The sequence below is a fragment of the Colletotrichum destructivum genome, chromosome 7, assembly GCF_034447905.1.
Source record: "Colletotrichum destructivum chromosome 7, complete sequence".
NCBI classification, from domain to species: Eukaryota; Fungi; Ascomycota; class Sordariomycetes; order Glomerellales; family Glomerellaceae; genus Colletotrichum; species Colletotrichum destructivum.
The window spans coordinates 1,240,433-1,266,023 of NC_085902.1; the positions used below are offsets into that span (position 1 = coordinate 1,240,433).

At 57.8% G+C, this 25,591-nt stretch overlaps 10 protein-coding genes across 10 annotated transcripts; 5 read left to right on the forward strand and 5 right to left on the reverse strand.

Moving 5' to 3' along the window:
* The first annotated feature begins 403 nt into the window (after nt 1-403).
* CDEST_10928 (Putative Cellulose-binding domain, fungal, alpha/Beta hydrolase) lies at nt 404-1,863 on the forward strand. Its single transcript, XM_062927084.1, has one exon. The coding sequence runs from the start codon at nt 412-414 to the stop codon at nt 1,831-1,833; it is 1,422 nt and encodes a 473-aa protein (XP_062783135.1). The 5' UTR covers nt 404-411; the 3' UTR covers nt 1,834-1,863.
* A 6-nt stretch (nt 1,864-1,869) lies between these two features.
* CDEST_10929 (Putative R3H domain-containing protein) lies at nt 1,870-4,437 on the forward strand. Its single transcript, XM_062927085.1, has 3 exons — nt 1,870-3,207; nt 3,302-3,794; nt 3,929-4,437. Exons 1-3 carry the CDS (start codon nt 2,796-2,798, stop codon nt 4,095-4,097), a joined length of 1,074 nt encoding a protein of 357 aa, XP_062783136.1. The 5' UTR covers nt 1,870-2,795; the 3' UTR covers nt 4,098-4,437.
* A 59-nt stretch (nt 4,438-4,496) lies between these two features.
* CDEST_10930 (uncharacterized protein) lies at nt 4,497-6,968 on the reverse strand. The gene is made up of 4 exons (XM_062927086.1): nt 6,854-6,968; nt 6,202-6,743; nt 5,868-6,125; nt 4,497-5,771 (listed from the first exon to the last, which is right to left on the reverse strand). The coding sequence occupies exons 2-4, from the start codon at nt 6,273-6,275 to the stop codon at nt 5,066-5,068; spliced, it is 1,038 nt and encodes a 345-aa protein (XP_062783137.1). The 5' UTR covers nt 6,276-6,743; nt 6,854-6,968; the 3' UTR covers nt 4,497-5,065.
* Nucleotides 6,969-7,521: 553 nt separating this feature from the next.
* Nucleotides 7,522-9,856, forward strand: CDEST_10931 (Putative WD40/YVTN repeat-like-containing domain superfamily). Its single transcript, XM_062927087.1, has one exon. The coding sequence runs from the start codon at nt 8,005-8,007 to the stop codon at nt 9,370-9,372; it is 1,368 nt and encodes a 455-aa protein (XP_062783138.1). The 5' UTR covers nt 7,522-8,004; the 3' UTR covers nt 9,373-9,856.
* A 2-nt stretch (nt 9,857-9,858) lies between these two features.
* Nucleotides 9,859-12,889, forward strand: CDEST_10932 (Putative hem peroxidase, peroxidase, active, heme-binding peroxidase Ccp1). Its single transcript, XM_062927088.1, has 2 exons — nt 9,859-12,256; nt 12,334-12,889. Exons 1-2 carry the CDS (start codon nt 11,258-11,260, stop codon nt 12,553-12,555), a joined length of 1,221 nt encoding a protein of 406 aa, XP_062783139.1. The 5' UTR covers nt 9,859-11,257; the 3' UTR covers nt 12,556-12,889.
* Nucleotides 12,890-13,244: 355 nt separating this feature from the next.
* CDEST_10933 (uncharacterized protein) lies at nt 13,245-16,038 on the reverse strand (the record flags this gene model as incomplete). Its single annotated transcript, XM_062927089.1, has 2 exons — nt 13,245-15,332; nt 15,388-16,038. 2 exons carry the CDS (start codon nt 16,036-16,038, stop codon nt 13,245-13,247), a joined length of 2,739 nt encoding a protein of 912 aa, XP_062783140.1.
* An 878-nt stretch (nt 16,039-16,916) lies between these two features.
* On the forward strand, nt 16,917-17,774 carry CDEST_10934 (Putative class I glutamine amidotransferase). Its single transcript, XM_062927090.1, has 2 exons — nt 16,917-17,576; nt 17,648-17,774. Exons 1-2 carry the CDS (start codon nt 17,006-17,008, stop codon nt 17,770-17,772), a joined length of 696 nt encoding a protein of 231 aa, XP_062783141.1. The 5' UTR covers nt 16,917-17,005; the 3' UTR covers nt 17,773-17,774.
* Nucleotide 17,775: 1 nt separating this feature from the next.
* On the reverse strand, nt 17,776-21,041 carry CDEST_10935 (Putative peptidase S8/S53 domain, Fn3-like domain, peptidase S8, subtilisin, His-active). The gene is made up of 3 exons (XM_062927091.1): nt 20,198-21,041; nt 19,047-20,108; nt 17,776-18,967 (listed from the first exon to the last, which is right to left on the reverse strand). The coding sequence occupies exons 1-3, from the start codon at nt 20,342-20,344 to the stop codon at nt 17,903-17,905; spliced, it is 2,274 nt and encodes a 757-aa protein (XP_062783142.1). The 5' UTR covers nt 20,345-21,041; the 3' UTR covers nt 17,776-17,902.
* A 49-nt stretch (nt 21,042-21,090) lies between these two features.
* On the reverse strand, nt 21,091-23,043 carry CDEST_10936 (Putative amidase). The gene has a single exon (XM_062927092.1). It carries the CDS (start codon nt 22,908-22,910, stop codon nt 21,159-21,161), a length of 1,752 nt encoding a protein of 583 aa, XP_062783143.1. The 5' UTR covers nt 22,911-23,043; the 3' UTR covers nt 21,091-21,158.
* Nucleotides 23,044-23,452: 409 nt separating this feature from the next.
* CDEST_10937 (Putative GNAT domain, acyl-CoA N-acyltransferase) lies at nt 23,453-24,713 on the reverse strand. The gene is made up of 2 exons (XM_062927093.1): nt 24,457-24,713; nt 23,453-24,376 (listed from the first exon to the last, which is right to left on the reverse strand). The coding sequence occupies exons 1-2, from the start codon at nt 24,500-24,502 to the stop codon at nt 23,595-23,597; spliced, it is 828 nt and encodes a 275-aa protein (XP_062783144.1). The 5' UTR covers nt 24,503-24,713; the 3' UTR covers nt 23,453-23,594.
* Nucleotides 24,714-25,591: the final 878 nt, after the last annotated feature.

Genomic DNA, 25,591 nt, shown 5'->3' on the forward strand with positions numbered 1-25,591 from the left:
TTGCCTGAAGTAGTGTAAGAACACATCCGGCCGCCCGGGACAGAGGTTCAATGAATCAAAGGTCATGACATTCGCATTATCTCTCTTCAAGTTCTTGATGATGTCCGTTTAGGCTAAAGCGGTGGGCATTTTGCCGTTCTCCCGGTCGAGGGCCACGAGGCCTTTGGATGCAACCCAAAGCAAAGCTCAGCCGCCAAATGTGCAGATGTCGGTTCTGACGACGAAGTTGAGGGGGAAGAAAGTTTTGGTACTGCGAAAGTGATGTTCCGGTCTTGTTTTGGGGATGCCAAGATGCCGAAGGCATTCTGGTATAAATATGGGCTTGTGACAGAAGGTATTGATCAAATACTGAGTCGGATCGTCGGCCAGAGTCGTTCAGCAACCGCGATTGTCGAAACATCAATTTGAACAATGCGCGCTACCATCTGCCTCATCCTGCCATGGGCGGCGCTACTTGGACTTGCGAGGGCACAGCAAGGCGCGTGGGCCCAATGCGGTGGTGTCGGGCACACGGGCGGAACGACATGCATCTCGGGATATTTCTGCCGATATCAGAATGACTGGTATTCGCAGTGTGTTCCAGGAAGCTCTTTACCCACAACAGGCCCAGCCCAACCGTCTCCTTCTTCTTATTCTTCGACTTTGCAAACCACCACGACATCGCCCGGTGGAAGCCCAGTCACGACCCCGTCGGCGACGTCCACGGTGCCCGGCGGTGGCGGCACCGCATGCCCCGCTCTTCCTAGCGGCCTCGGGGCCTCCAGTTCGGTTCTGCCCGATCCCTTCACGTTCCAGAACGGAGGTAAGGTCACATCCAAGGCCGACTGGACTTGCAAGCAAGCAGAAATCAGCTCCCAGCTCCAGCGCCTTGAGCTCGGCACCCTCCCTCCTAAACCGCAATCCATCACGGCGTCATACTCCGGGAACAAGCTCACCATCAACGTGTCGGACGGTGGCAAGTCCACCTCTTTCGCCGTGACAGTCACCAAGCCCAGCGGCAACAGCGTCCCGGCCATCATCGCCTTCGGCGCCGCAAGCATCCCCATCCCGTCGAACGTGGGCACCATCACCTTCAACAACGACGAGATCGCTCAGCAGCAAGGCAGCGGATCACGAGGCAAGGGAAAGTTTTACGACCTGTACGGGAGCGGGCACAGCGCAGGCGCCCTGATGGCCTGGTCGTGGGCCGTGTCCCGCATCGTCGACGCGTTGGAGCTGACGCCCTCGGTGGGCATCGACCCCAGGCGTCTGGGCGTGACGGGGTGCTCCCGCAACGGCAAGGGGGCCATGGTGGCCGGCGCGTTCGAACCCCGAATCGCGCTCACGCTGCCGCAGGAGTCCGGGGCCGGGGGCGCTGGATGCTGGCGGATCGCCGACTGGCAGAACCGAAACGGCTTCACGGTGCAGGATGCCAAGCAGATCGTCGGGGAGAACCCGTGGTTCGGGCCGGCCTTCAACCAGTACACGGGCAGCGTCGACCGGCTCCCGTTCGACCACCACATGCTCGCGGGGCTCATCGCGCCGAGGGCTGTATACGTGATGGAGAACCCCGACTTTGAGTGGCTGGGGACGATGAGCACGTACGGGTGCATGGGCGGTGCGCGGAAGCAGTGGCGGGCGCTTGGGGCGCTGGACGGATTCGGGTACAGCCAGGTCGGGAACCACGGGCACTGCAGCTTCCCCGCTGCGCAGCAGGGCGAGTTGAACGCGTTTATCGGCCGGTTCCTTCTCGGGCAAACCAGCGTGTCGACGGGGGTTTTCAGGACGGACCAGACGTATAACAACTTTAATGTTGATAGCTGGTCGCCGTGGACGGTTCCGACGTTGGTCTGACGACCTCTGACGATGTCTAACCCAGTCTGAGGGGGGTTGATGGTCCGGTCAGGGAGGACATGAGGAGGGTCATTAGGACGACCTTGATGAGGATCCAAATGAGTGTTTGTCTTGGTGGATGATGAGTCAGAGGCAGCCTGGGAACTGTGATTATCGTTTTACTTTTGCAGTTTTGCAGTCATGAGAGAAAATGTCGCTGTGCCATTTCTCCGCCAGCCGCGATGACCTTATTACTAGCCGAACTCTTCTTGAACAAACCCCGATGGTATGCCTCTTCGATTTTCTCGTTCTTCTCATTTTCCAATAAAGTTGTGAAAAGTAAGAGTCCAGCGGCATTCGCTCATTGAACCTCGGGGAACCTTGAGCGCCTAAGGTGAGGCTTCACTTGAGGTAGACTCGGTTGTCCGGGGTGGGTGGATGACACGCGCCTGTGATTCATTCACCGAGGAACGTGGTTTTGCGCTCGCGTCGTGATTGGAGGAAGCTCCGATATCGAATGTGTCATGGTGGATCTCCCATGCCCCCCGGAGCTAACGCTAACGCGACCCCGGGTTCCGCTTCCATCTTCCCCCGTGCTCTCGTTCTCTTGTTCATGTGTTGCTCGTTCCTCTTCCTCCCAATCTTTCCGCATCTATCATCGTATACCCGTCTCTACGTCTCCCAATATCCTTTAGACCTCTCCATCTGACCCCCCTCCCGACACATTGTTGGCTTGTGCTGGGATTCAGGACCTCACGCTCTGTCATCCCCATTCTCCGAACGCCCTCCCTTCGACTCTTATCAGCACGACCTCCAGGAACCCCCACCACGCCATCGCCGCGCTTATCGCCCTTATCGGCAGCCCTGAACCCTACCTCGTTGCCCATCTCGCTGCCTCTATCTCTCTCCTCTCGACAGCCATCCAAGGTCCGATCTAGCCGCCAAACCACCCGACATCACATCGCAACCGATTCCCGCCCAGCATGGCAATCTACGGCGCCGTCCCTCCTCCCGGAGACACCCACAACCCGACCGCCGAAGCGAACCCCGACGTCCCGCCCCAGTCCCAGACCCCGGTCGCCGCCCTCCTCGCCGCCCAGAGCGCGACGGCGGGCTCCGTTGACATCGAGGCATGGACCATCTCTGCCCTCGAGTCCCTGAGTGTGAGCCCTGTTGCCCGCGGTACCGGCGCGCCGCTCGCCATCAACCTTGATGAGCAGGCCAAGGCTAAGGCCGCCGTCACCATCGCCGCTGCCGCCGACGCCGATGACGCGCTGCCGCCCGCACAGCAGACTCCTATAAGAAGGCCCCTGAGCAGGAGGGACAGCCAGAAGAAGAGGGACGCGCTGCTGAAGGGCAACGAGGGCAGCCGGCAGCGTCGTCGCTGGGAAAACGGTCCGTCTTGCCCTGTCCCTCCATATTGTCTCATCTCTTTCATCCACCCGGCTTCCGTTTGCATCCATCACCGCTGACCCTTTCTCTCCTCCAGACCGTCTCGTCGGCGTCCCCAACGTCCAACCCCCTCTCCCTAGCGACTGGGAAGTCCACCCGACCTACCCGGTCCAGGTCGTCCCCTATCAGGTCGCCCAGTTCTGGGACACGGGACTCCGGCAACGCATCGAGGACAAGACGTCCAAGCTGCAGGCCCAGCGCAAGCGGCAGCAGCGAAAGGACGGCTCCGCCACGGGCCTCGGCGTCGGCGAGGTGCCGCGCGACCTACGCGACACGGCCAAGCGCACGCCCGCCGTCCGCGGGTGGGTCCGCGTGCTCGAGGAGCCCGTCCGGGACTTCCTGCGCGACCGCCGCGACGACAGCGACGCCGAGGGCGACAGCGAGGACGAGGAGATCGTCTTCGTCGGGCGCCGGGGCATGGCCGCCGCGGGGAAGGGGTGGAAGAAGGCGCGCAGGGAGGTGGGCAGCGAAGAGGTCGACACGGGCATGGTGTTTGACTCGCTGGGGGATGACGAGAGCGCCTCGTTCAAGTATGTGCATGATGGCCTCCCCTCTCCCCTCCTCTCCCTTTCTTCGACGTTTGTCATGTGGTTTCCAGAGAGAGAGAGATGGGGAGCACCTTCGCCTCACTGGGCATCCTTTGGCTGACTCTTGATTGACATAGGCGATGGCTTACGCACTCCATCTCGGACTACTACGGCCTCCAGTCCCACTCCGTCACGACGGGCGAGCCCGCCCGCAAGGTCGTCTACGTGACGGTGCGCGACACGAGCGGGCGTCCGGGGCCCAAGAAGCGCACGAACCTACCCCGGCCGTTGTGGGAGATGTGCTGATGATGCCTGGCCGACCGACCGACCGACCGACCGATTGTGAACCTCTCGCCCCTCACACGTACTTGTTCAACCACTTCGCCTTCCAACCTGTTTTTGTTCGTTTTTTCCATTTTGGTTTTGTTTGTCATAGACTTACCAGACTGCAACTGTCTTGGCTAGATGGATTGTGCATCAAGGGGGGGAAATCGCCCGATAGATGTGACCTCGACCTGACTTGAACTTAACCTCACTCATGGGGGAAGAGCGCATTAGACATGGGGGTTTCTCTTTTTTTTCGAGGCTCGTTTTGTCCTCTTCTCCGAGCAACTTCTTGAAAGACTTCTTTTCCTTGGGTTCTTGAGGAGACGAAATACAAGACGTGTGTGCCTCCGCTTGACAGCTTCCCGTGCCGTGGGACCCTGGCAGATGTGCCGGTGACGGCTCCGATGGGGGAGGGGGGGTTTAGTGGGGACGGAAGTGCGGTCCTGCTTCGTGATGGTCCTCCGTCGTCGGTGTACCTCTTGCCCCCCGACTGTCCGTGATGCGCGGCCACTATGTGATCCCATGGGCTCGTGTGTGTGTGTGTGTGTCTGTGTGTGTGTGTTCCATCGCTTTCCGTGGCCATGCTGTATAGCTTTTACTAAGCAAGACCAAGGCCGCGGCTGTAGATGCACCGTCCGGCTAGGTCTCGGTTCCTTGTAACGTTGCCTGCAAGAGCAAAACAGCCAGTCCACAGTGATCTGTTCCCCGGCAAATACATCCGGCAAATGATAGCCGTTGAGGAGCACGTTCGATGGCACGGAAGCTTGATATCCGATCCTGCGATCCAGCGCCATTTCAAAACCATCACCATTGGCGAATTCTCAAGTCACGGACAAGATGCATTCAAGGAACAAAGCTAATGCAATTTGCAAGGTCATCCATGATGTGTCATCGGTATGGCCCGCGAGAGATGAGATGAGAAAAATGAGATGGCGCGCCTCACGCCTTTAGTCGTCCGTGGCATTGTAGTTCTTGTGTGGGTCGCCAATGCCGCCCGGGCGAAGAAGGGGTCTCGTCTCCCTTTCGACCTGCCGCTCTTCCCTATCTTGTAGCCGCTCCAGCTCCTCCTCCGTGTCGGCGTACCGCTCGGGATGGGCCGTGTACGGGCCGGGCAGACCCTGCTCCCAGCCCTCCGAGTAGGTCCTGATTGGGTTGGGCCGTCTGGGTTCGTCGACGAGCGCTGGGGAGTGTATGTCCCCGTGGTGCTCCTGGAACTCGTAGTAGACGGCCATAACGAGCAGGACGCCCTGCATGAATGCGGTAAGGATAAAGATGCCCCAGGTGCTCCAGCCCTCCCAGCCCAGTCTTACAAACAGGCTGCCGGCGAAGAGGAAGCCGCCCGGAGTCTGGATGCACATCATAGGGATACTCAGACTGCCGACATGCTTGATGTGGTACGTCGTCCAGATCTGGGGAATGTACTGCACAGCCGCGAGGGCTGCCGCCATGACCCCGAGAAGATTGGCCCAGAAGTCGAGGTGGTCGCGGAGGGCGACGGTGAAGACAACGGTCAGGATTATGACCAGCAGGCCGTGCAGCAGGCAGAGCAGGCCGACCATGATGGCGGTATGCCACGACGGCGGGGTGTCGACGAGCTCCTCATCGGGAATGTTGGCGTCGCTGTAGCGGAAGAAGACGAGGAACAAGACAAGGCTGAGCACTGCGTTAGCATAATACAATCATCATGGAGATGAACAAGGGCGCCAGCGAAGGAGAAAGGGAAACTGAGAGGGAAAAGTTCCGACTCACATCAACGCAAAGGAGATCCACTGCACGCCCAGCTGGGCGATTCCCAGTAGACCAGCGGCGCATTCGAAAGTGCCCAGCTCGGAGCAGCATGCTATGTCGCGCCTCGAGGGAGCGACGGTTAGGATATTGGCAAATCCGGCAGTCGCGGACGTGACTCCCAGCAGGACGAACCACGGCGAGATGCCCTCCGAGGTGCCTCTGGCGATGATGCGGTAGTGTTGAGGCAAGTACGAGACGAGGAGTCCGATGAGGATAATGCTAGAGGCGGCAGGATGTCAGCCTACGTTCGGCATACAGGTGAAAGTAGGGGAGGAGGGGGTTTGTTTTAGCTCACATGGAGATTGTCAGGTTGAGGAAGCCGGGAGCGCGAAGCTCCGCACAGCGGTCGTCGAAGATGGTAGCAACCATCCTTGGAGGGTTATCGTGGAAAGCAAGGCGGTTGCTGGTGTCGGTTTACAGGACAGGTTTGGTCGAGAGCAGGTTGCAGCACAACAACACACAGCCCCCCAGCTGTCGAGATGGTTCTGCTTCGTGCTTGATTCGGGTATCCCCGTGGGCGGTATGTCCGTCGCGACGCGAGTGTGAGATGACGGAGGTTACAAGGCCACAGGCGAAAGCGGTAGGGTGGGAGAGGAAGGCAGGGCTAGCTCGGCATTGCGAAACCGTCGGGGGAGCAGGAATAAATCGGTAGGCCGCGGGATATGAGGTCGTCTCGCTTCGGTTCGTTCGGTCGGTCGGTCGGTGATTTGGGGCGGGGATGAAGCCGAAATGACAGAGAAGATGGTCGAGAGATGGGACGACACTGTGTTGGGTGGGCGGGTACGAAATGGTGTGTGGGCGAGGAAGTCCGGCGTCCGATTGACTAACTGACTGTGTCTGTGTGGTGGGTGAGGTGCGGTTAGCCTGGGCGCAGAAGAAACCGAATTTGAGTCGGCAGAGGGCAGACAAGAGCCATGAATCTGGAAGATGTCTCTGCAAAGACTCACCTGGCTGGATGGATCGCGGACGGGATGGGATGTATGTCAGGTGTAGATTTGGTTGAAACGGTGTGTTGAGTCCGGTGCTGTCTCCGAAAGGTTAGGTTGGCAGCGCAGATAACTAGGTAGGTAGGTAGGTAGGTACGGATACTTGGATGGGCGTACGGGGAGAATAGAAGCCGGATACAGCGGGGTTGGGGATTATGCGACTGCTGAGAGCGCCCCCGGCGCCTGGCTGCCCTGTGTTCTCAGCGCTAGGGCCAGGAACATGCATCGTTCGCAGTGCCATGACGTCGCGTCGTTGCCCTCACTGCGCGCCTGCCCGACGACGTCCCCACGGTATCTCACACGGTAACACCTGCCCAAGCTGGAGCGGGAGGCGCTGGATCCAGGTAAAGGTATCGGTATCTAGGTACCTAAGGTGGTAGCTAGACACCTTCCTAATCCTTACATTACCTTGGGGACCCTACCTAGGTACCTACCTAGGTAGATAAGGTAGGTAGGGACAGATAGATGGCTGGCTACCTACTTTAAGCATTTCCCACCGTTCTGTTTTGCTGGAATTATTTTCTTGGAGAAGCAGGAGAAGGAAGCCAACACCACAGGCTGAGAAAGGCCAGCACTTTCTCTCCCCCTCTCTCCTATCCTTTCCCCTCCCTCCCGCTCCTCTCACCACCATAACACGGACCACATCAAGGCCCACAACGCTACCCTCCAAATCCGTGTCCATGTGCGCTCCTCGGTGAAGCCCACGGTGGAAATGCTCGGCCTTCGGTAAGACAGCCTACTGGATCCCTCACCGAACAACAGTCAGTCTCCCTTCCCCACTCTTTTCCCAGTTGCACGCAAACACAGAAAGCAGCTCACAACATCAGCACAATTGCATGTTGTGTCTTCCTCCCCTTTACCTCACGCTCGGCCACCAGACGAAGGCATCACCACCCTTCATCGCATCCAGCTACAGCCCAATCGACAAGCCTGACTTGTTTTACCTAGCTATTTCTCCTGCAACTCACCGCACATCTCTAACTCGCCCCAGTTGGATCCTCACCACTGCAGATTCTTGATTCGTCTTCACCTCCAGCCTCACTTTTGCGTTGCCAATCACACTGGCCATCGAGTAATGCTAGCGCACCTCTTTGCCAACTTCCACACCGGCGATGCATTCTTCTGAAACCAAGGATGCAGACCCTGTACTGCTTCACGAAACCAGTAGTTCACCGCCCAAGGACCCTTCTGCCCCCTCGCTGGATCTCGTTGCTACTACCGAGATAGCCGCCGACGACCCTGTCAATCTCCCAAGACCGACCAACTTCTTTCGTCAAGTCCAATGGACTGCTGACGGCACAACCCTCGTCGCTTCTACCTCGGACAACTGCCTGTCGGCATACGTCTTGCCAGCAGACCTCCTCAGCCCAACCGGCCGGCCCCGGCTCTTGACGCCCCATGGTCAGCTGCAGCTCCCGGAACCCTTCTACTCGGCCGCTCTGTCGCCCTATTTTTCACTGTCCGAGCCGCAGACTCAACTCGCTCTGCTCGCCTGCAAAGACCATCCCCTCCAGCTGTATCACGTCTTCCCAGAGTCCCGGTCTTCGCCCCCGCTGTGCTCTTACAAGCTGATTCGCCGCGAGACAGAGGAGTACATCTGCCCCGAGTCTCTCCTGTGGTCTTGGCCCGGCACCCATTTCCTTGCCGGTTCGACAAATCGTCTCGACCACTTCGACGTGTCGAGAACCGGTTCTGATGGCCCTGTCTTGACAATCCCCACAATCCCCTCCAAGCGGCACCTTCTCAAGGGCGGCGGTGTTGGTATGAAGGGAATGGTCTCTACCCTGTCAAGCCAGCGCCCAGATGAGTCCGGCGCTTCCATCGTGGCGGCAGGCACTTGGTCTCGCTGGATGGGTCTCTACGACGTGACGCGCACGAACAAGCCCGTGGCGAATTGGAGCATTCATGGCGTTACCAAGGCTCACTTCGGCCGAGACGTTGGCGGCAACGGCATTGTTCAAACCATCTGGAGTCCATGTGGCCGATATCTGGCCATCAACGAGCGCCAGGCAAGCGGAATCCTTGTCTACGATGTTCGTGGGACGGGCCAGCCTCTGAACCTGCTCGTTGGCAGGACCGCGACCACACAGCAAAGGTTAACGTGTGATGTATTTCCGGGAAGCGGGGACTACGGTGGCTTCGAGCTCTGGGCCGGCACAGAACAGGGAAATGTTCTCGTTTATGAAGACGTTGGCGCCATGGATGGCGTCCTTGACAAGTCATGGGACTGGGCCGCCCACACATCACCCGTTGGAAGCGCTGCTGTTCACCCCACCGGCTCCGTCGTCGCCACTTGCTCTGGCGCGTGGACCAGCTATGCGGATCGCGAACTGGACAGTGAGGTTGGTTCTACGGACGACAACGGCCAACCGCGCTTGGCTTCGACATGCATCACCCCTGATTCCGCCCTCAAAGTCTGGACATTGTCGTCGAATACTACAGAACCCGTGGCTCAGGACAACCCCGAAGCCGTACAATGACAACTGTCGGCTAGCTATGACTCTCCGAGTACCATTTTACTGCCGTCTGTGCCCAAACGAAAAGCGTCCACACCTCCCCATTCGACAAGAACCGACTATGAAGGCTTTGCTAAGGCAGAGGTTCATCTTGCCCAGGCTTGGACATGAGCTGCCCGCATACTTGCTTCTTCACATCATCCTCATGCAGGCAGTTGACACATGGATGACGGGCCTCGGGTCAAGGTTACCCAGGCTCTTGGCACTCAAGTCTATCGCCAACAAAGTTTCGCGTGGCATGTAGCCAAGATCTACGAATAGCTTGGGAGAGCAGCTGTTCTGCACGGGAGGCTGCAGTCGCTGACGCAACCTGATGTCGATTGCGAGGATCCCATCCTCTTGCTGCCCGCTTGCATCGCGTGCTGCAGCCTCGGCCTTCCCAACAATCGACTGGGGCAAGGAAATCTCCTTCAGGCCGTCTGGGCCATGTTGTTTCTGCAGAATACTCAGCCACACGGCCCGGATATTGCCTGGTAAATCAGATGGAAGTTGAACCAGTGGGCGTTAGATGTCGAAACTGGCTCATGCCGTGCTGCAAAGAGTCAAGACAACCGAGGTACTTCCCGCGGCTCCGACTTGAGACTGATCAAGGATTGACAGGCGCGCCATCTGCCTCGCATACCCAAGCTCATGCTAGCGAATTCTGCCAAGAGGCCGAACGGGCTTCACTCATTTATCGTCGCATTCCTCTTTATACAACGTCTCTTCAGCCGAACGGCGGGTATCAGCGCGACACTTCCTACTTCAGCGGACCACATGTCGTCACCGCCGACTGACGGCTGGCCGACGGGAGAGGCTGAGCGGCTTGCGACTTCGGCATACTTTTGCATGTCACCATCACCACGTCGTTTAGCAATCCGAGTTGGTATCCCGTTTCCAACATGGCTTGACACGGACCCCCGGACACGCCCTCAAACACGTTCTCCAGCCAGCGTGCGGGCCTGGAACAGCGCCACGACCAAGCGTTCCTCCATCATCGGACCGTTTCTCATTCTGGATGTTGTCGTTGCTGACTAGGGACCTCCACGTAGCAGTCTCGGCCCAATGACCCTAAAAGTTCAGACGAGAGACGGAAGCCTGTTGCTTAGTTGGATTTGGGAGTCGTGAGCCTCCTCGTCGGCCTTCTGCACCAGCCCTTGCTTGAACTGCAACCCTTCCTCCTCGAGTCAGCAAAGCCGATGGTCTCCTGTTTCGGCGTTACTGCTGGGATCCTCGCCACGGCCAGATCAAGTAAAACTGTGATTTACCGGAAGCATTAGGCAAAACGATACGATCCCCATGCATGCGACGTGGCAGCTCATCATGAATGAATGACACAGAAGCCTCGGCACAAAGCAGGACACAAACAAACAAACCAGCCATCGTCCTCTAACATCAATCTCTTCTCTTGCTCTTTCGCGTCGTAACTAGAGGATTGCGGCAACCTTGGGGATAGACAGAGACTGCTTTGATCATCGTCGCAGCGCACGTCTCGGCAATGTGTAACATGGACGGACTTGGGCGACCAGAGTGTGCAGCCGCTCCGTCTACCTCTCTCCACGTCAGGAGTCAAACTTGAGATTGGTACGATCCAAGCGGTCGGCAGTCCACGAGCCGGAAGCTAAAGAAGCCTCGTAGAATATTCCGTGGCGGCTCTCGCCCGATGTATCTGACATAAATACAACTTACGATGCCAGTCGCCAACTCGACGCTCCCCAAGCTAGCACCCCCATCTCTCGCTTTCAGCTTTGCCTTCTTTCGCTTCCAACACCAAATCTTGGCCGGTCTGACTTTCGGGCGGACTCCGATTCGTTCCAGTCGTTTTCTCACTCTTGCCTTTCGTCGTTTCTGATCTAGAGCCGTTGCAGCTATGAGGACCGCGTCTCTCATTGCCGCCCTCGTGGCGGGCATTGCTCTCGCTCGTCCTGGCATGGACATCAAGAAGCTGATAGCCGACGCCCAGCTGCAGATCCGTCAGATTGGTGGCGGTGGCCCTTCGACAGAGCTGATCGGCGACCTCATCGAACTCCGCGAGCGCGAACTGACAGCGACCGGGGCCGCCATCAGGGATATCTTGATCACCGAGGCCTCGGGCCAGGATGTGGATACCTTTTACGACGATTCTGAATTAGCACCGAAGGGCTCCGAGGAGTGCGAGAGTGACGATTGTTGCATTTGGAAGTACATCGCCGACGACCTGGCCAAGCAGATGGTGGGCACTGCCGGCCGGTGCAACAGCGTCGCCCGCGGCGCCATCCGCCTTGGTTTCCACGACGCCGCCGCCTGGTCCAAGTCGACGGGCGGCACAGGCGCCGACGGCTCCATCATCATCGCCAACGAGTGCAAGACGCGCTCCGACAACAAGGGCCTTGAGGAGATCTGCGACATGACGGCGACCTGGTTTGCCAAGTACAAGAAGTTCGGCATCAGCATGGCAGACTTGATCCAGTTGTCCGCCAACGTCGCAACGGTCTCATGTCCTCTCGGCCCTCGCGTCCGCACTTTTATCGGCCGCAAGGACTCATCCACCCCCGCCACCAAGAACCTCCTCCCCGATCCCTCGGACAGCTCCGCCAAGCTGTTCAAACTGTTTGGGGAGAAGTCCTTCACGCCCGCCGGTCTCGTGGCCCTCCTGGGTGCCCACAGCACCAGCCAGCAACGCTTTGTCGACCCTTCGCGTGCCGACTCGCCCCAGGATAGCACGCCAGGCACGTGGGACATTGCCTTCTATCAGCAGACGCTCAACCCCAACGCGCCGCCCGCCGTCTTCAAATTCCAGAGCGACATCCACGTGTCCCTGGACCCCGAGACGAACGAGGTCTGGAGAATGTTTGCAGCGGGGCCGCGCGGTCAAGCCGTGTGGAACCAGGTATGGAAAAAGCTTTCCCGTCACACCTTCGTCCCATCTGATATAACCTTGTTTTCGACCTAACACCTAAAATTCAGGCCTATGCGTCCGAGTACGTTCGCATGTCTCTCCTCGGCGTCAACAACATCAACGACCTGACGGAGTGCACAAAGGTCTTGCCGCCTTTCCGCCCTGCCTTTGAGCAGCCTGACCAAGACATCCTCGACAAGGTCATGGGCTCCGTCATCAACTCGGACCTCGTCAAGCAGGCGTTGGAGAAGGGCGACAAGATTCCTCCCGCCGCATTGTCTAACCCGTAATGCCGAGTCCTGTATCGGGAGCGTACATAATTATTCACCATTCTCTATTCTTCTTCCATAACCAGATTCCCTTTTCTTCTACCATGCCAGCTTGTTAAATATATCTTGCACGTATAACAGTACCAGGGCGTTTCGAGGGTATCGCGTATCATCGCATGCATAGCGGGTACAAAAAGAGAGTCACGACACAAACCATGGGCCGAGGCTGGCCGGAGCCAGGCGTGTACCAGGAGGCTGAAGCATACTCTTGTTGTTCTGTGACGATAGTTTACTTGTAATTCTTTTCTCTTTCCTTTCCTTTTCTTCCATCTCATAAGACATCAAAGTAGACGGCAATTGTAGTTGTTCCTAACGATCCATTCTCAACTTCTGCTCAGTATTACGAGGCAAGCTTGCAAGAATTATGTCAACGGTTGGCACGGCTCTCTCGCTGAGCACTCCCTTCTGGTAGCCGAAGGTGGGATGCAAAGCCCGATTCAGATCACCTGGCGGTGTTGCCACGCGAACCTTGGCCCGAGCCAGCGGGGGGTTTGTTTCGTTCTGTTAAAGTTCTGTAACGAGGCCAAGGGGACCCAGGGCCGAACGCACACGCGGGAGAGGGGGATAAGTGTGCGAGGTGCTTATGGCGTTCGCTACTCAGATCCGTCCGAACAAAAGTTCCCTGCCGACGAAAGGTTTCCGGGAAGTCTCTAGCCTAGACGCGCACTGACTCTGTCGGCGAGATCCCGTCCGCCGAGGAATTCCTGCAGCATGTCCGCCCTCTCGGCAGGGCCCATTCCCAGGAACCGCACGAGCGTTCGGTCTTGGCCGTCTTCTGGATACATGCCCTTGACGACGGCGAGTGCGACCTGGGCGGCGTACATGTTGAGGCCGGCACGTCTGAGGAACACCTCCCATTCCGTCTCTTCAGGCATAAGGATCTGCTGCACGTTGGAGGCCGCCTCCTTGACATGGGTGGCGATGAGGGCGCACGTCCAGCTGGCAAGCGTCTGGTTTCCGCCGGCCACGTATAAAGCTCTGATACTGCAGCTTCCACGGCTGCCAAGAGAGGATGCGAAAGCGACAAAAGAAGCGTAAGCCTCGGCGTCGGCTCCGTTCAGGGGGCTGGCGTACTCCCCCGCGAGATTCCCCTCCGAGACGAGGACGATGAGCCGCTCGTAGAGTGGCGCGACGTTCACAAGGCGATGGCGGATCTGAGAGAACTGCACTTTGGAGCCTGGCAGCGGCTTCTGTCGGATCTTGAGGATAGTGGTGATGATGATGCCCGTCGCCGGGGACGGGATAATGTCAGCCTCGTACGAAAGCGGGGAGTCGACTTCGACGCGCCTAGTGCTGCCCGGGGACCAGGCCCAGGTATTGTGCCTTGTGAAGTCACGGTCCACAAGATCTATGCCTGGGATCTTGGCTTGGATGGCTGAGATGATGCAGCGCGGGAGGTAGACGGAGATGACGATGCGAGGGGGTTCTTGCAAGCTGTCGACGGGCGGGCATGGAGCGTCGGCAAGGACGATGCGTCTTTCTGGCTGGTGTGCCTGGGGTTTCTGTGTATTTGGCGGTGTCTGTTTTGACATGAGTTGGCACGAGGTTCTAGAAGTATTCGTTAGTGACGCCAACGATGGCTTGTGTCGCTTTACTGTGCGCAAGTCCATGTAGTTGGACAGCAGCCGTTCAGTTGCGTTGGCGTCGTTCTCGCCGAGCAATAGGCCGTCTCCCAGGATCTTCGTCGTGTTCATCTGCTTGGCCAATCGTCGGGACTTTACCCCTTCAGTCGGAGATATTAGGCTCGAGGGTTCTCCTTCATCGACATGCGCCGTTTTTCGTTTCCTGATCAGATCCATAAAATCGTCTTCTGACCCGAGTAGACTGAGTTGTTGGTGTTGGTGGTCATCTTCACAAGGAAGCGGCAACTCCTCGTCGTCATTTTCAGCAAGAGCCTTGAGTCGACGTCTATGGTGAACGTAGTCGGCACTGGTTGGAAGCGCCGAGGAGCAACTGCTCCCCAATAGCTCTTGAAATACGCGGGTGTCCCCCACAGACTCTCGTACATTGGCATTGGCTAGGGACACCGGAAAGGGTATCCATCGGAGGTCTCTCTGCTCCTGTGGGTTCCTCGGCCACCGGGGCGATTTGTACTGATGCCCATGCTTGCGTCGGATCCACGCGAACATGGTGGACGCGTCTTGCGTCATCCCTTGCCAGTCTGGCGTTGGTGTGCTGAAATCGAGAATCGGGGGTCGCATTCTGGCGATGGCGTCGATGACCTCGATCTGCTCCTGCTCCAGCTTGTTGGTCATGTCGTTCGCCTTATCCCTGATGAGAAGGTTGAACTGTTCGTCAAAACTGGATTCGCCTTCATCAATCGGAATCTCTCTGTCAGGATCAACGGGGTTGAAGCCTGGGAGCCCTGAGACGCTCTCGATCAGGCCCTGAAAGGCTTCTTCCTCTTGGCTCCTTGATATTTCATCGTCCGACATCGGCAAGATCGGTACCTCCATGATCAAATTCTTCCTTGGATGTTCAAGTGTGAAGATCTCGAAGCTCGGTGTGTCGGAATGAACGCCGATAATGTCGGACGTGGATGCCTCTGGGACTTGATCGTCATCATTCTCGTCATGAAGCTGGTTACGGGCTTGCTCGAGGTCTTCGCTGAGGAAACTTGAAGGTGAAGAAAGAGGGTCGATTTCGCAGACTTCGGCACTTGGTATGAAGACTTCTTCCTCGTCAGAGTCGTTAAGGGTGGGAGCGATCAAAGGAGGAGTCATGACTCGAACCCGTTTCTAGCCACATAGTAAGCATGGTCCGACATTCACAGGGCTTAGAGAGGACACTTACAATGGTGCAACCGACCTCCTCGTCGACCAATCTCTCGAGATCCTTGTCGGCCCAGTCATCGTACAGCGACTCAGCGACGTAGAGTATGTCCTCTTCGGAAAATTCCAGCTCGTCGGGCTCGACACCCCGTATGAGTTGACCATGGAAGTGCATAGCCGAGGAGGGAAGCCCCAGGCCCTCATCTTTCTGGTCGTCCACAGGCTCAAAGGGCAATGTACTCGGCTTGCAGAAGAAGTCGTGAAGCCTGGTTTCCGCCATATCACGGGCCAGGGCCTTTAAGTCATGTCTCGGGTCGCTCTTCAACAACGGGACATCGAGCTTGCGAACCGCGCGAGAGAAGCGAATGCCGGAAAAGGTCGATTCGAGGGCTAGTTTGAAGACTTCTTGTTGGTTATGGACTTCCATGGCATCTGCGAGGACCTTCTCGGCGGCAGTGTTGTGGTGATCTGTCTCGGAGGGGAACAACGGTTCTGGTATCACGAGTGGCTGTACTTCCGGAGGGTCGCCAAGGTCAACCGTGGACGATATGCATTCTGGATATTGGGATAGCTCGACGATAGAATGCCGAAGCTCCAGAAAATGCTTCTCGGAATCGGCGAACAACCCGTGGAACAAGGCGTATTCTGCTGGTTCGGGGTTCTCAGCGGTCATGGCGTTCTCGGGGCGGGTGTGATATAGTAGCTAAGATTCTATCGAGGATTAGGACAATTAGATAGCAGTTTGAGATCTGTAAGAGGACTACCACTGGTGACTGCAGTGGAGGCATCTGACTGCCCAATGTTGTGTATCTCGTGGTTCGTGATGCTAGGCAGAAGTTCATTGAAGGCGACTGCTCATTCAAGAGCAACAACTATCGACCAGCTAGCTCTTGCCTCCTTCGCGAACAAGCAGGGGCTCTGAGGCAGGAGCTCCGAGGTACGTACCCTATCCGGAAGATGGAATGGCGCCGAGCCCTTCCCATTCCGAAGTGGGGCCGGAGTTTGGCATACTGCGCTGCCGCGATGCCGACGGGCATCGGAACCCACGGCTGGCCCGGCAATCTTGCGGGCAATGTGTCGACTTGGACAAATCCACCACCGTCAGTGATACTATCGTGTGTGCTTTTCTGTCATGTGTCCAATTTTCCAAATCTTCAGGTCGTCGACCAACCCCCACTCTCGCCTCCCACTGATATATAAGTCGCGGTCTTGTCACCACGCGCAGTTACATGACTCGTCCACAGGTCCCGTCCTCGTGCCTTGCTGGAGCGCTATTGAATCACACCCGCGCGGCACGGTTCGTCTTTTGGGCAAGTTCCCGATAGCATCGGTCCAAGAGTGGAGATAGGGTTCGACCATCAGATGGAAGACGGCTTAGCGCAAGGGGGGAAACTGGAGACCGAACGACGAGGGGCAGCGGACCACCGCTGAGTAAGGCACGGTCTGAAGAGGAAGCTCGACACATCAGAGACCCCATCAATGCGGAGACGATGCGACTCTTGTTCCTTCCACTTGGCCCAACGATATAAAGAGCCCCTCCGCTGCTGAATTACTACCCTCTAAGCACCGTCGTGTCACCATCTAACTAACCCCCCACTTCAAGCTCTCTCTCCCGACTCAAACAACCACAAATTCTCGCAATGGCAACCCTCGGATCCAAAAAGTCCATTCGCATCGGCGTCATGCTCGAGGCCGTTCAGCTGAGCGACATCATGGGCATCGATCTCTTCGGCAATCTGTCCCGTGCGTACTACAACAAAGTCAAGGATTTCGACCCCGAGTTCGCGCAGTGGGCCGACCACCCGGTCGAGACGGAGTTCTTCTTCATCTCCTCGACCCTCGAGCCTGCCGAGATGACGCCGGGGCTGCGGTTCGTCCCCAACGTCACCTACGACGACTGCCCGCGCGACCTGGACCTCGTCCTCATCGGCGGACCCCTGCTCAACCACCGTCCGCCAGCTGCCGACCGTTTCATGAGGGAGGCGTTCTCCAAGACGAGGGTGTGGCTGACGACCTGCATCGGCAGCCCGTGGCTGGCCAGCGCCGGCGTGCTCAATGGCAAGAAGGCGACGACGAATCGCGAGTTCCTCAAGATCGTAAGGGAGATCCACCCCGAGACTGAGTGGCTCGATCAAAGATGGGTCGTCGAGGAGAAGGAGTACGACGGCGAGGGCAAGGGTGAGCTATGGACGGGGGGTGGAGCAGGAGCTGGTAAGTCTCGTGCCGCGTGAAGATGAGCCGCCGGTGGCTCTTGAGAAAACTTGACGCTCACAATAGGACAGGTCTTTCGATGATCATTACATACCTGAACAAGAACTTCGACCCGGGCTTTGTTCAGAAGCTGGCCCTGGAGGCGATCGCCTTTGAGGAGCTGGCCCTGAACCAGTTTTACAAGACGGCGAGGTAAACTCAGCCAGTTGCTGTTGTTGTTGGGCGGAAGGACAGACGGCACGGACAGCAGCAGCGAATAGCTTCTACGTGTTTTGACATGTGCGAAACAATCCAGAGAATTAATGAGAGATGCCCCCCCCCCTGAGCTAAGCCTGCACGTATCGAATGATGAACTCGGGAGAGTCGTACCGTTCCCAGCTCTCAGGGACGCTTCTATCCGCCATGATCTTCAACGCGAAGATGCTGAGCCGGTATCGCCCGGCCGGCGCCCATGAACCATCCGCTAGGTTCCCATTCCAGGAACTCAACCAGCCGATGGGTCTCCTGTACAGCACGGGATACCCAGCCACGTTCCCCAAGCTTGTGACACCAAGACCAAGGCCGTTGTCCTTTGCGTCCGGGTTCGGCTCGGACCCAGGAGCCGCAATCAGCACAGCCTCGAGACGAACCTCCGCGCTGCCCATGACCAGCCAGAGGAACTGGTCGGGGAGCGCTCCCAGGGGAAGAACTAGATCCGACGTTTCGAGCAGCGGCTGAGCCCAGTCGGGGTGGGCGGCAGGGGCAGCGACCTGGAAGGTCGTGTTCGCGAGCACCGTCGGATTCCTCGCGTCGTCACTGCGAGAGAGAAAAAGACGCTGAGAAGGGAGGACCGTGGCGTTCTTCATCGAGCCGGCGACGCCAATATACGGCACGGAGAGGGCGATGTCGTTGTCGGCGTTGGTGCCGTTGAGGACGACCCATCCGGAGTATACGGGCAGAGTTGCTGCGTCGAGCCCTTGCGGGGGTACGACGCTCACGCTGACCTCGGCACTCGCGTTCGGCTCTAGGGTGAAGGTGGCCGGCTCGAAGGTCAGGGTTGCGTACGTCGTGGAGAGCCCGGGCGTGCTCTGGCGGTAGATGTCGCTGAGCGTGATGGCCGTGAGGGCTGGGGCGTGTGAGACGTTGTAGGTCGCGACCGAGTCCCCGACGTTCGTGACCGTGAAGGAGGTCTCGGATACGAGGCTGTCCGTGTCGTTGAAGGAGATGCCGGCGACGCTGAGGATGGAGGTTGCGTAGGCCGCGTCGTAAGCCTGCACCATGCCCGCACCTTGCTGTGCGACCGGGCCGAGGCCGACGCTGAAGTCTCCTCCGCCGTAGCTCTGGGACAGATTCGGCTTGGCCGTCGACGCCAGGAGTCGCTTGATCAAGTCCGGGTCCCTAGTCCCACGAGCCTATCAAACGTCAGCCCTGCCATCTGTCACGTCGAAAGCGAGGGTCACCGTCAACACGAACTAGTCACGAACGACATACCTGGGAGACTAGGGCAACGATGCTGGCCACGAGAGGGGTTGCCATGGATGTGCCAGACGCCACGGCGTACTCTCCAAGCGCAACGGGCCAAGTGCTCATGATGCCGCCACCCGGAGCACCGAAGCTGGGTGCGAGGCCAAGCTCAAAGGTAGGCCCCCAGCTGGTATAAGCCGACACCTTCCCGGCACTGTCGGCGCCTTCGCTCTGGTACGACGAGATGGACATAACGCCGTCGCCGGAGCTCGGGTTGCTGAGGCCAAACAAGCCCTCGGTGCCGCCGACCTGGTTACCCGCGGCAAAGGTGCAAGGCACGCCGGCATCCACGATCCTCGAGACGGCCACAGAAAAGGCCTCCCCGGCCCACCCGTTGGGGCTCCCGATGGACCCTGTGATGATGTCGCTGCCATCCTCGAAGGCCCTGATGACGCCCGCCAGCATGACGTCTCCCGACGTCAGGCCGCTGCAGGAGAAGGTGCGGTATGCGCCCAGCCTGACGCCCGGCGACGCGCCGGTGAAGCCCATGGGGTTCTCCGTAGCCGCGACGATGCCGGCGACGTGCGTGCCGTGGCCTAGACATTCCTCGAACGGGTCGTCGTCCGGCACGGGCGCGCTGGTGCCGTCGTAGGAGTCGCCGACGAGGTCGTGGCCGAACTCGACGAGGCAGCCGGGGCCGAAGCAGCCGCCGAGGGCCGGGTGGGTGTAGTCGATACCAGTGTCGACGACGCCGATGCGCAGGCCCTCGCCGGTGAATCCGCCGGCGCGCAGCTTGTCGACCTGCGTCATGACGTGCGGCGGCCAGGCGGTCGAGTTCGTCTGGCGCTTGTGTTTGTGCTTGAGGTCCTTGCCGGTCCAGGATACGTCGATCTCGGGGACGGCGATGAGGGGGACGGGCCAGATGTTCTTGACCTGGGGCAGGGAGCCGATCCTGCTGATCGTCTTGTCGTCGTGGTCCTCGACGTTGAAGGAGACGCCCCTGAAGATCTTGGAGTTCAAGTTGAGGCGCCGGGACACTTTGACGATGCCGGCCTCTGACTCTAGGCGACTTAGAAACGCAGGTGCATCCTGATCAGCAGAGTTAGCAAAGTCTCACCCCGACAAAAGTGAGAGTGAGTAGGAAGGGTGAGGATGAGGGTGAGGGTTCGGTGACTTGCCTGGCTGTCGGCAAACTCAACAATAAACGCTCCAGGAACATGTGTCTGCTCGATGACGGGCGTCGTCTCGGACCTCTCGACTGTCGAAGCAACAGCAATAGTCACAAGACTAGCCAGAGCCGTAACAGAAGCTCTCCAAGCGACCATGATGAGTAGGTTCTCCTAAAGCTATGATTGGGTTTCGGGAGACGTTGTTCCTGAACAGATGGATCTCTGTTGTCTACATGCCATAGGCATTTATAGGTTTTCGATTACACGGACGGCGTATATGCGCTCGTCGACGGAAAGGACATCAATGTTGCATCGTCCACCGCAGCACGTCGATAGAGTGAGTGGGCGTCTCCTCCACCAACGGCCGATGGGCCGATGATTACTATCGTTGGCCTCGGTGCGGGGCCAAACCGGGCCACCGAGGGGAATTGAGCAAGATAAGGAGACTCACATGAGATTTCCGCCGTCACAGTCGATATTAACCCACCGGGGAAACGGTTGGAACCAGGGGGGGAAGCTCGCCCGTGCTACTGCATCGAATGCTAGTGTTGTAGCGGCCGGTGGCATCTACTAGGGAACTCATCAACGGGTGACAAGGCGCATAAGGGAAGGTGGTATTCGTGTCCCTGAGAATCCTGGTTATCCTGCGCGGCGCGAATGCGGCCAAACCTTGGCGCAGATTGCGAGTTTGCCCGGGTCGACGAGCCGGCCTCGACATTGAACCATACCAAGAGCCTTATTCGGATCCTCACGCTGTTGGTATAGGAAATGAGAGACACGAGGCTTGTTGATAATCGATCCGGACAGTCGCGCTGCTGATCAACATGAACAAACAGCCCCTCGGAATCATGTCCATCCCCCCCCCCCCCCCCGTCTTTCTAGTACCCGCCGTTTCATTTTCGTAGTCTTCGGCGTTGTCCTGCCTTGCCTTTTATACGGGATTTATTGTGCGGGCTCGTGTAACAGGGCCTCAAAGCTTCGCGTGGGCGTTGCCTCCTTTCCTCTTACACGCCGCATCCACGCAGCCCATGACATCAACCAACCTGTCGTCCTGCAGCCGCGGCACAACAACCTGGACGCTCAGCGGCGTCCCGAGATACACCCTCCTATCAACCTTGCTCTCATCCCAGAGCTCGCGGTTCCTCTCGTCCCAGCTCCCTAGAACCTTGCCACCCTGCGGCCTGCCGAGCTGCAAGTCGCTCTCCTTGACGTCCCGCACGGGCACCGTTGCCGCGGGATAGTCCAGCAGAACCCAACTGCTGGTCATCCCCACGGCGTTGTAGCCATCGATTGGCGGCACGGGGTGCGGTGCCACGGGGCAGACGAGGGCGTCGAGCTTCTGCCGGCGGCGGCCGTGCTCGTCGTCCTCGACCCAGACCCCGAGCATCTCGCGCTCCAGACGTGCGCGTTGGGCCTGGAGCTCGGCGAGGCGCGTGAGCGGCTGCGGCCTGCCCTTCTTGAAGCGCGACGCCGTCCACGGCACCAACGGTTCGCCCGTCGCCTCGATCATCTCGGCCATCGTGACACCCCCGTCGGCGCCCATCAGCTTGTTCATGACGGACTGCGCCTTGGTCCACGCCGGAGGGCATCCCAGTTCGACGACCTTGACTCCGGGGGTCGTCGCGAGGAAGTACGCCACCTCGTCCATCATGTTGGCGATGGGCGGGTGGAGGCTGCAGTTGCCGTCGGTGCGGAGGACGCCGACGACCAGCTCGCCGTGTTTGCCGCTGCCGGATGGTGATGCCAGTGACGATTCACGGGGACCCGGCGACCACGTGGCCGGCATGCAGTCTTCCCCCCACAGCGCGGCCCGGGGCACGATCTCGCGCATGAGCGCGTCAATGTCCTCGACGCTCCGGCCGATCGGACCGGCGACGGCCTGCACCGACGTGCGGCTCAGGCCCTCAACCCCCGTCAGCGCCTGGCCCCCGTAGGGCACGCGGCCGTTGGAGGGCTTGAAGCCGTAGACGCCGTTGCACATGGCCGGCACACGGATGCTGCCGCCGATGTCGGTCCCGATGCCGATCATGCAGCCCCTCATGGCGACGAGGACGCCCTCGCCGCCCGAGGACCCGCCGGCAGTGCACAGCCGGTTGACCGGGTTCATCGTGCGGCCGAAGACGTTGTTGACCGAGTCGAGGCTGGCGAGGGTCTGCGGCACGTTGGTCTTGGCCACGACGACGCAGCCCAGCGAGAGGAGGAGATCGGCCAGGGGCGCGTTCCGCGTGGCGGGCTTGTGGCACAGGTACGCCAGGCCTATGGACGTGTCGACACCGGCGACGTCGAAGGTGTCTTTGACCGACACGGGGAGGCCGTGCAAGGGCCCGAGGGGCACGCCGTGCTCGCGGAGGTGCTCGTCGAGGTACCGCGCGCGCTGCAGGGCCGCGTCGAAGAGGGGCTCCGTCAGACAATTTGTGAGCTGGTGGGCGATGGCCGCGCGATGGCAAAAGGCTTCTGCCACCTCCACCGCCGAGAGACGGCACGAAGAAACGGCCTGGCACAGCTGCGGGATTGTGTACGACTCGGTGATGGAGACTTCGGCCGGCGAGAGGAACCGGCGCGGGATGTCAAGGACGTTCTGGGGCCCGTCTTCAAACCTCGGCGGGTCTTTGGGGAGGACGTGGGGCGGTATGTGCCATTTTGAAGGGATGCGACCTGCTCGTTCGGCCTGCTTGCGTCGGGCGATGGTTTTCCACGATTCCTGCTTTGGTTGGGACGACATGATGAGAGCCAATAATAGTCAATGGAAAAACTGATCCGCAAAGAAGTCACCGCTGTGTTGAAGATGACCTGTGGACCCCCGACCCAAGAAGGACGTCGTTGTTGTGAGTGCTGGAATGAAGCCTTGAGGGAGGGGGGAGGGGGTGGAATGAGAAGATGCTACCTCGGCACAACTCTCAAAGGCTCAAAGGCAGGCAGGCCAAAGCGGCTTTTTTTTGTCGGCTCGGATGCTCTGTTCTCCAAACATGTTACACACAGCATGTTGAGTTTTAGCTGAACACCATGCGGGGAAGCTCAAAGAATCTCTGTTGACGCCGCCTGCGGACGGCCAGGCCGGAATGAATAAAATGTTCTAGACAATAGGCTATAGTGTTTACTAATTTTAAGGATGCCTACTTTACTTCTTTATAAGGTCGACTATGTTATAATACAATTTGTTTCAACTACTTTATGCTGAACATGTTAGCAACAATGCTTTACTTTGTACACAAGGCCAGTTTAAACAATGCCTGCTACTTAACATTTGGCTCCTAGTGATGTCGCATTTGAGGGAAGATACTAAATTGTACTTTCGCTAGCTCAAGCTAATTAGTACATTTAGAATCGGATTTCCTGCTGTAGGCACAAAAACACAGCTTTACATTCTACTGATAGAGAAAATGCTGCACCTTTGAAATGTAGCTGTTTACTTGTCAGAATACTCGGCTGTTGCAGTCAACTCTGCCCGAATACTGTCGAGCGCTTTCACCTGCCTTCCATGCTCATCAAAATTGCTCCGATCCAACCACTTCTCCAAGGCAATCCTTATCACTAGCCACTCGTTGTCGATTATGCTAAACCAACTCGTATCCCTCGACCTTCCCTTCACAATCTGATGGTTCCTCAATGTCCCCTCATACACATACCCGAGCCGCTCCGCCGCCCGGCGGGATGCCGCGTTCAGACTGTTACACTTCCACGACACTCTCCGATACGGCAGAGACTTTCCTTCCTGCACGCGAACCGGCTCCAGCACATTCTTCAACATGACGTAATGCGCCTCAGTTGCCGCTGCCGTCCGCTGTAGCGCCGGTGCAAACAACGCTCCCACCTCAATCTCACGGTGCGCCGTACCAGCCAGCGAATACGCCATGAATCCGAACACCTCTGCATGCCCCACAAAGCCTGCCTCTCCATCCGCCGCTTTCACCGGGTTCAGGTGTGCCGGATCAGCTAGGACGGCGTACAAAATAACATCCGGCACAGCAGCCAGATCGTCGAGTTGCTTGCGCAGGTCCGCTTCCGAGCGGACCTCGTCGAACGGAAAGTAGTCCACCAACCATTGGTTCTCAAGTAGCTGGAGGTTGCGCCAAAATCTGGCCCAGTGAGTTGGCGTTGACCAAGGTTCGAGTGTAGCGAGGGAGCCGTGCAGAACGACGGATCGGTCTGGTACAGCAGCGGGGAGGGTGCTGACGGTTGGGCCGAGTTCTGTGTTCGCGGGGGCGTCGGATTAGTGTGTTGTGCGAGAAGAGACGAAGAAGCGTACAGTCAATCAGTCAGTCAGTCACCTTTGTCAGTAGGAGTTCCGCCCAGGACCTGAACCTTGGAGGACATCTTGGGTGTTCTGGCCTAGCAAGTCACTGAAGACGATGGATTTCTCTGAGTGAAAGTCCGTGTTTGAATACTTATTTGGCGTGAGTTCTTGGAATAGAATAGAAAATGTTGTGTTGGATGGAAGTGATGGATGGGTATGCCTGGGTGAGGAGGCATTTTTGGGTGGTTCAAATGCGGGGTGGTTGAGTGTCACAGGGAACATCGGGCGCAATTGCTGCTTTGCAATTGAGGTTCCACTTTTGCGACATTGAGTCGTCCGAGGCGAGGCGACGTTAGACGAGATTTCTTTTCCAAGGCTCTCATTTCCCATGCCTTGCGGTGATATGGGCTCTGGTCTTTGACATTGGCGATCAGCCTCAACGCCTGCTAGGTCGTCAACCGTCTATAGAGATGCTCCCATTTCATTTGTTTCTGATAAGGTTGTAACATGCGATTCGAAGGACCCTGGCGCGTCTATGTCAGTAATGTTTCGTTGCATAGTGATAGTAGCTGTCGTCGAGGGAGGAAGTGATTGAGACTGCTGTTCCGGTCCAAGTATTTTTTTTACTCTTGGCCATCATCTATCTACGTAAACGGCCTTCCCGTGGGAAGCCTTGAAGGACTGTCTGTTAGTATGCTGAAATCGTAGGAAAACAACATAAAGGGAAATTGCCGCCTTTGAATTGGGCTCTCGCCATCTTGAAAGCCTCTCGGCCAGCCTTGGATGCTAATAAATACCTTTAGTAACTTTTTACTAGTAGTCTACATTCTATATAACTCATCATTTACACAATTAATTAATTACTGTATTCTCCAAAGACTTGATCCTCTTAGCACAACCTATATTGCTATTACTAGCTTTTCAGCCTTAGTTTCTACTAATAGATACTACTACAGAACGCCAACTGTAACAAAAGACTTCTAGGCGTTTTACAATGCGTTCTCTGTAGCCGCGCGCGGTAGTCTTCGCTGGCTCTATCCCGCGGAGTACCACTCCAGGGCCCTCATGCTTTCACATGTTAGACACCTGGAGGAGGTGTAATGCCAACTCGATCAGGGCCATGTCAGCATGTCTTGTCTGAAAGTAAATGCACCGAGGCTCTTCCACAG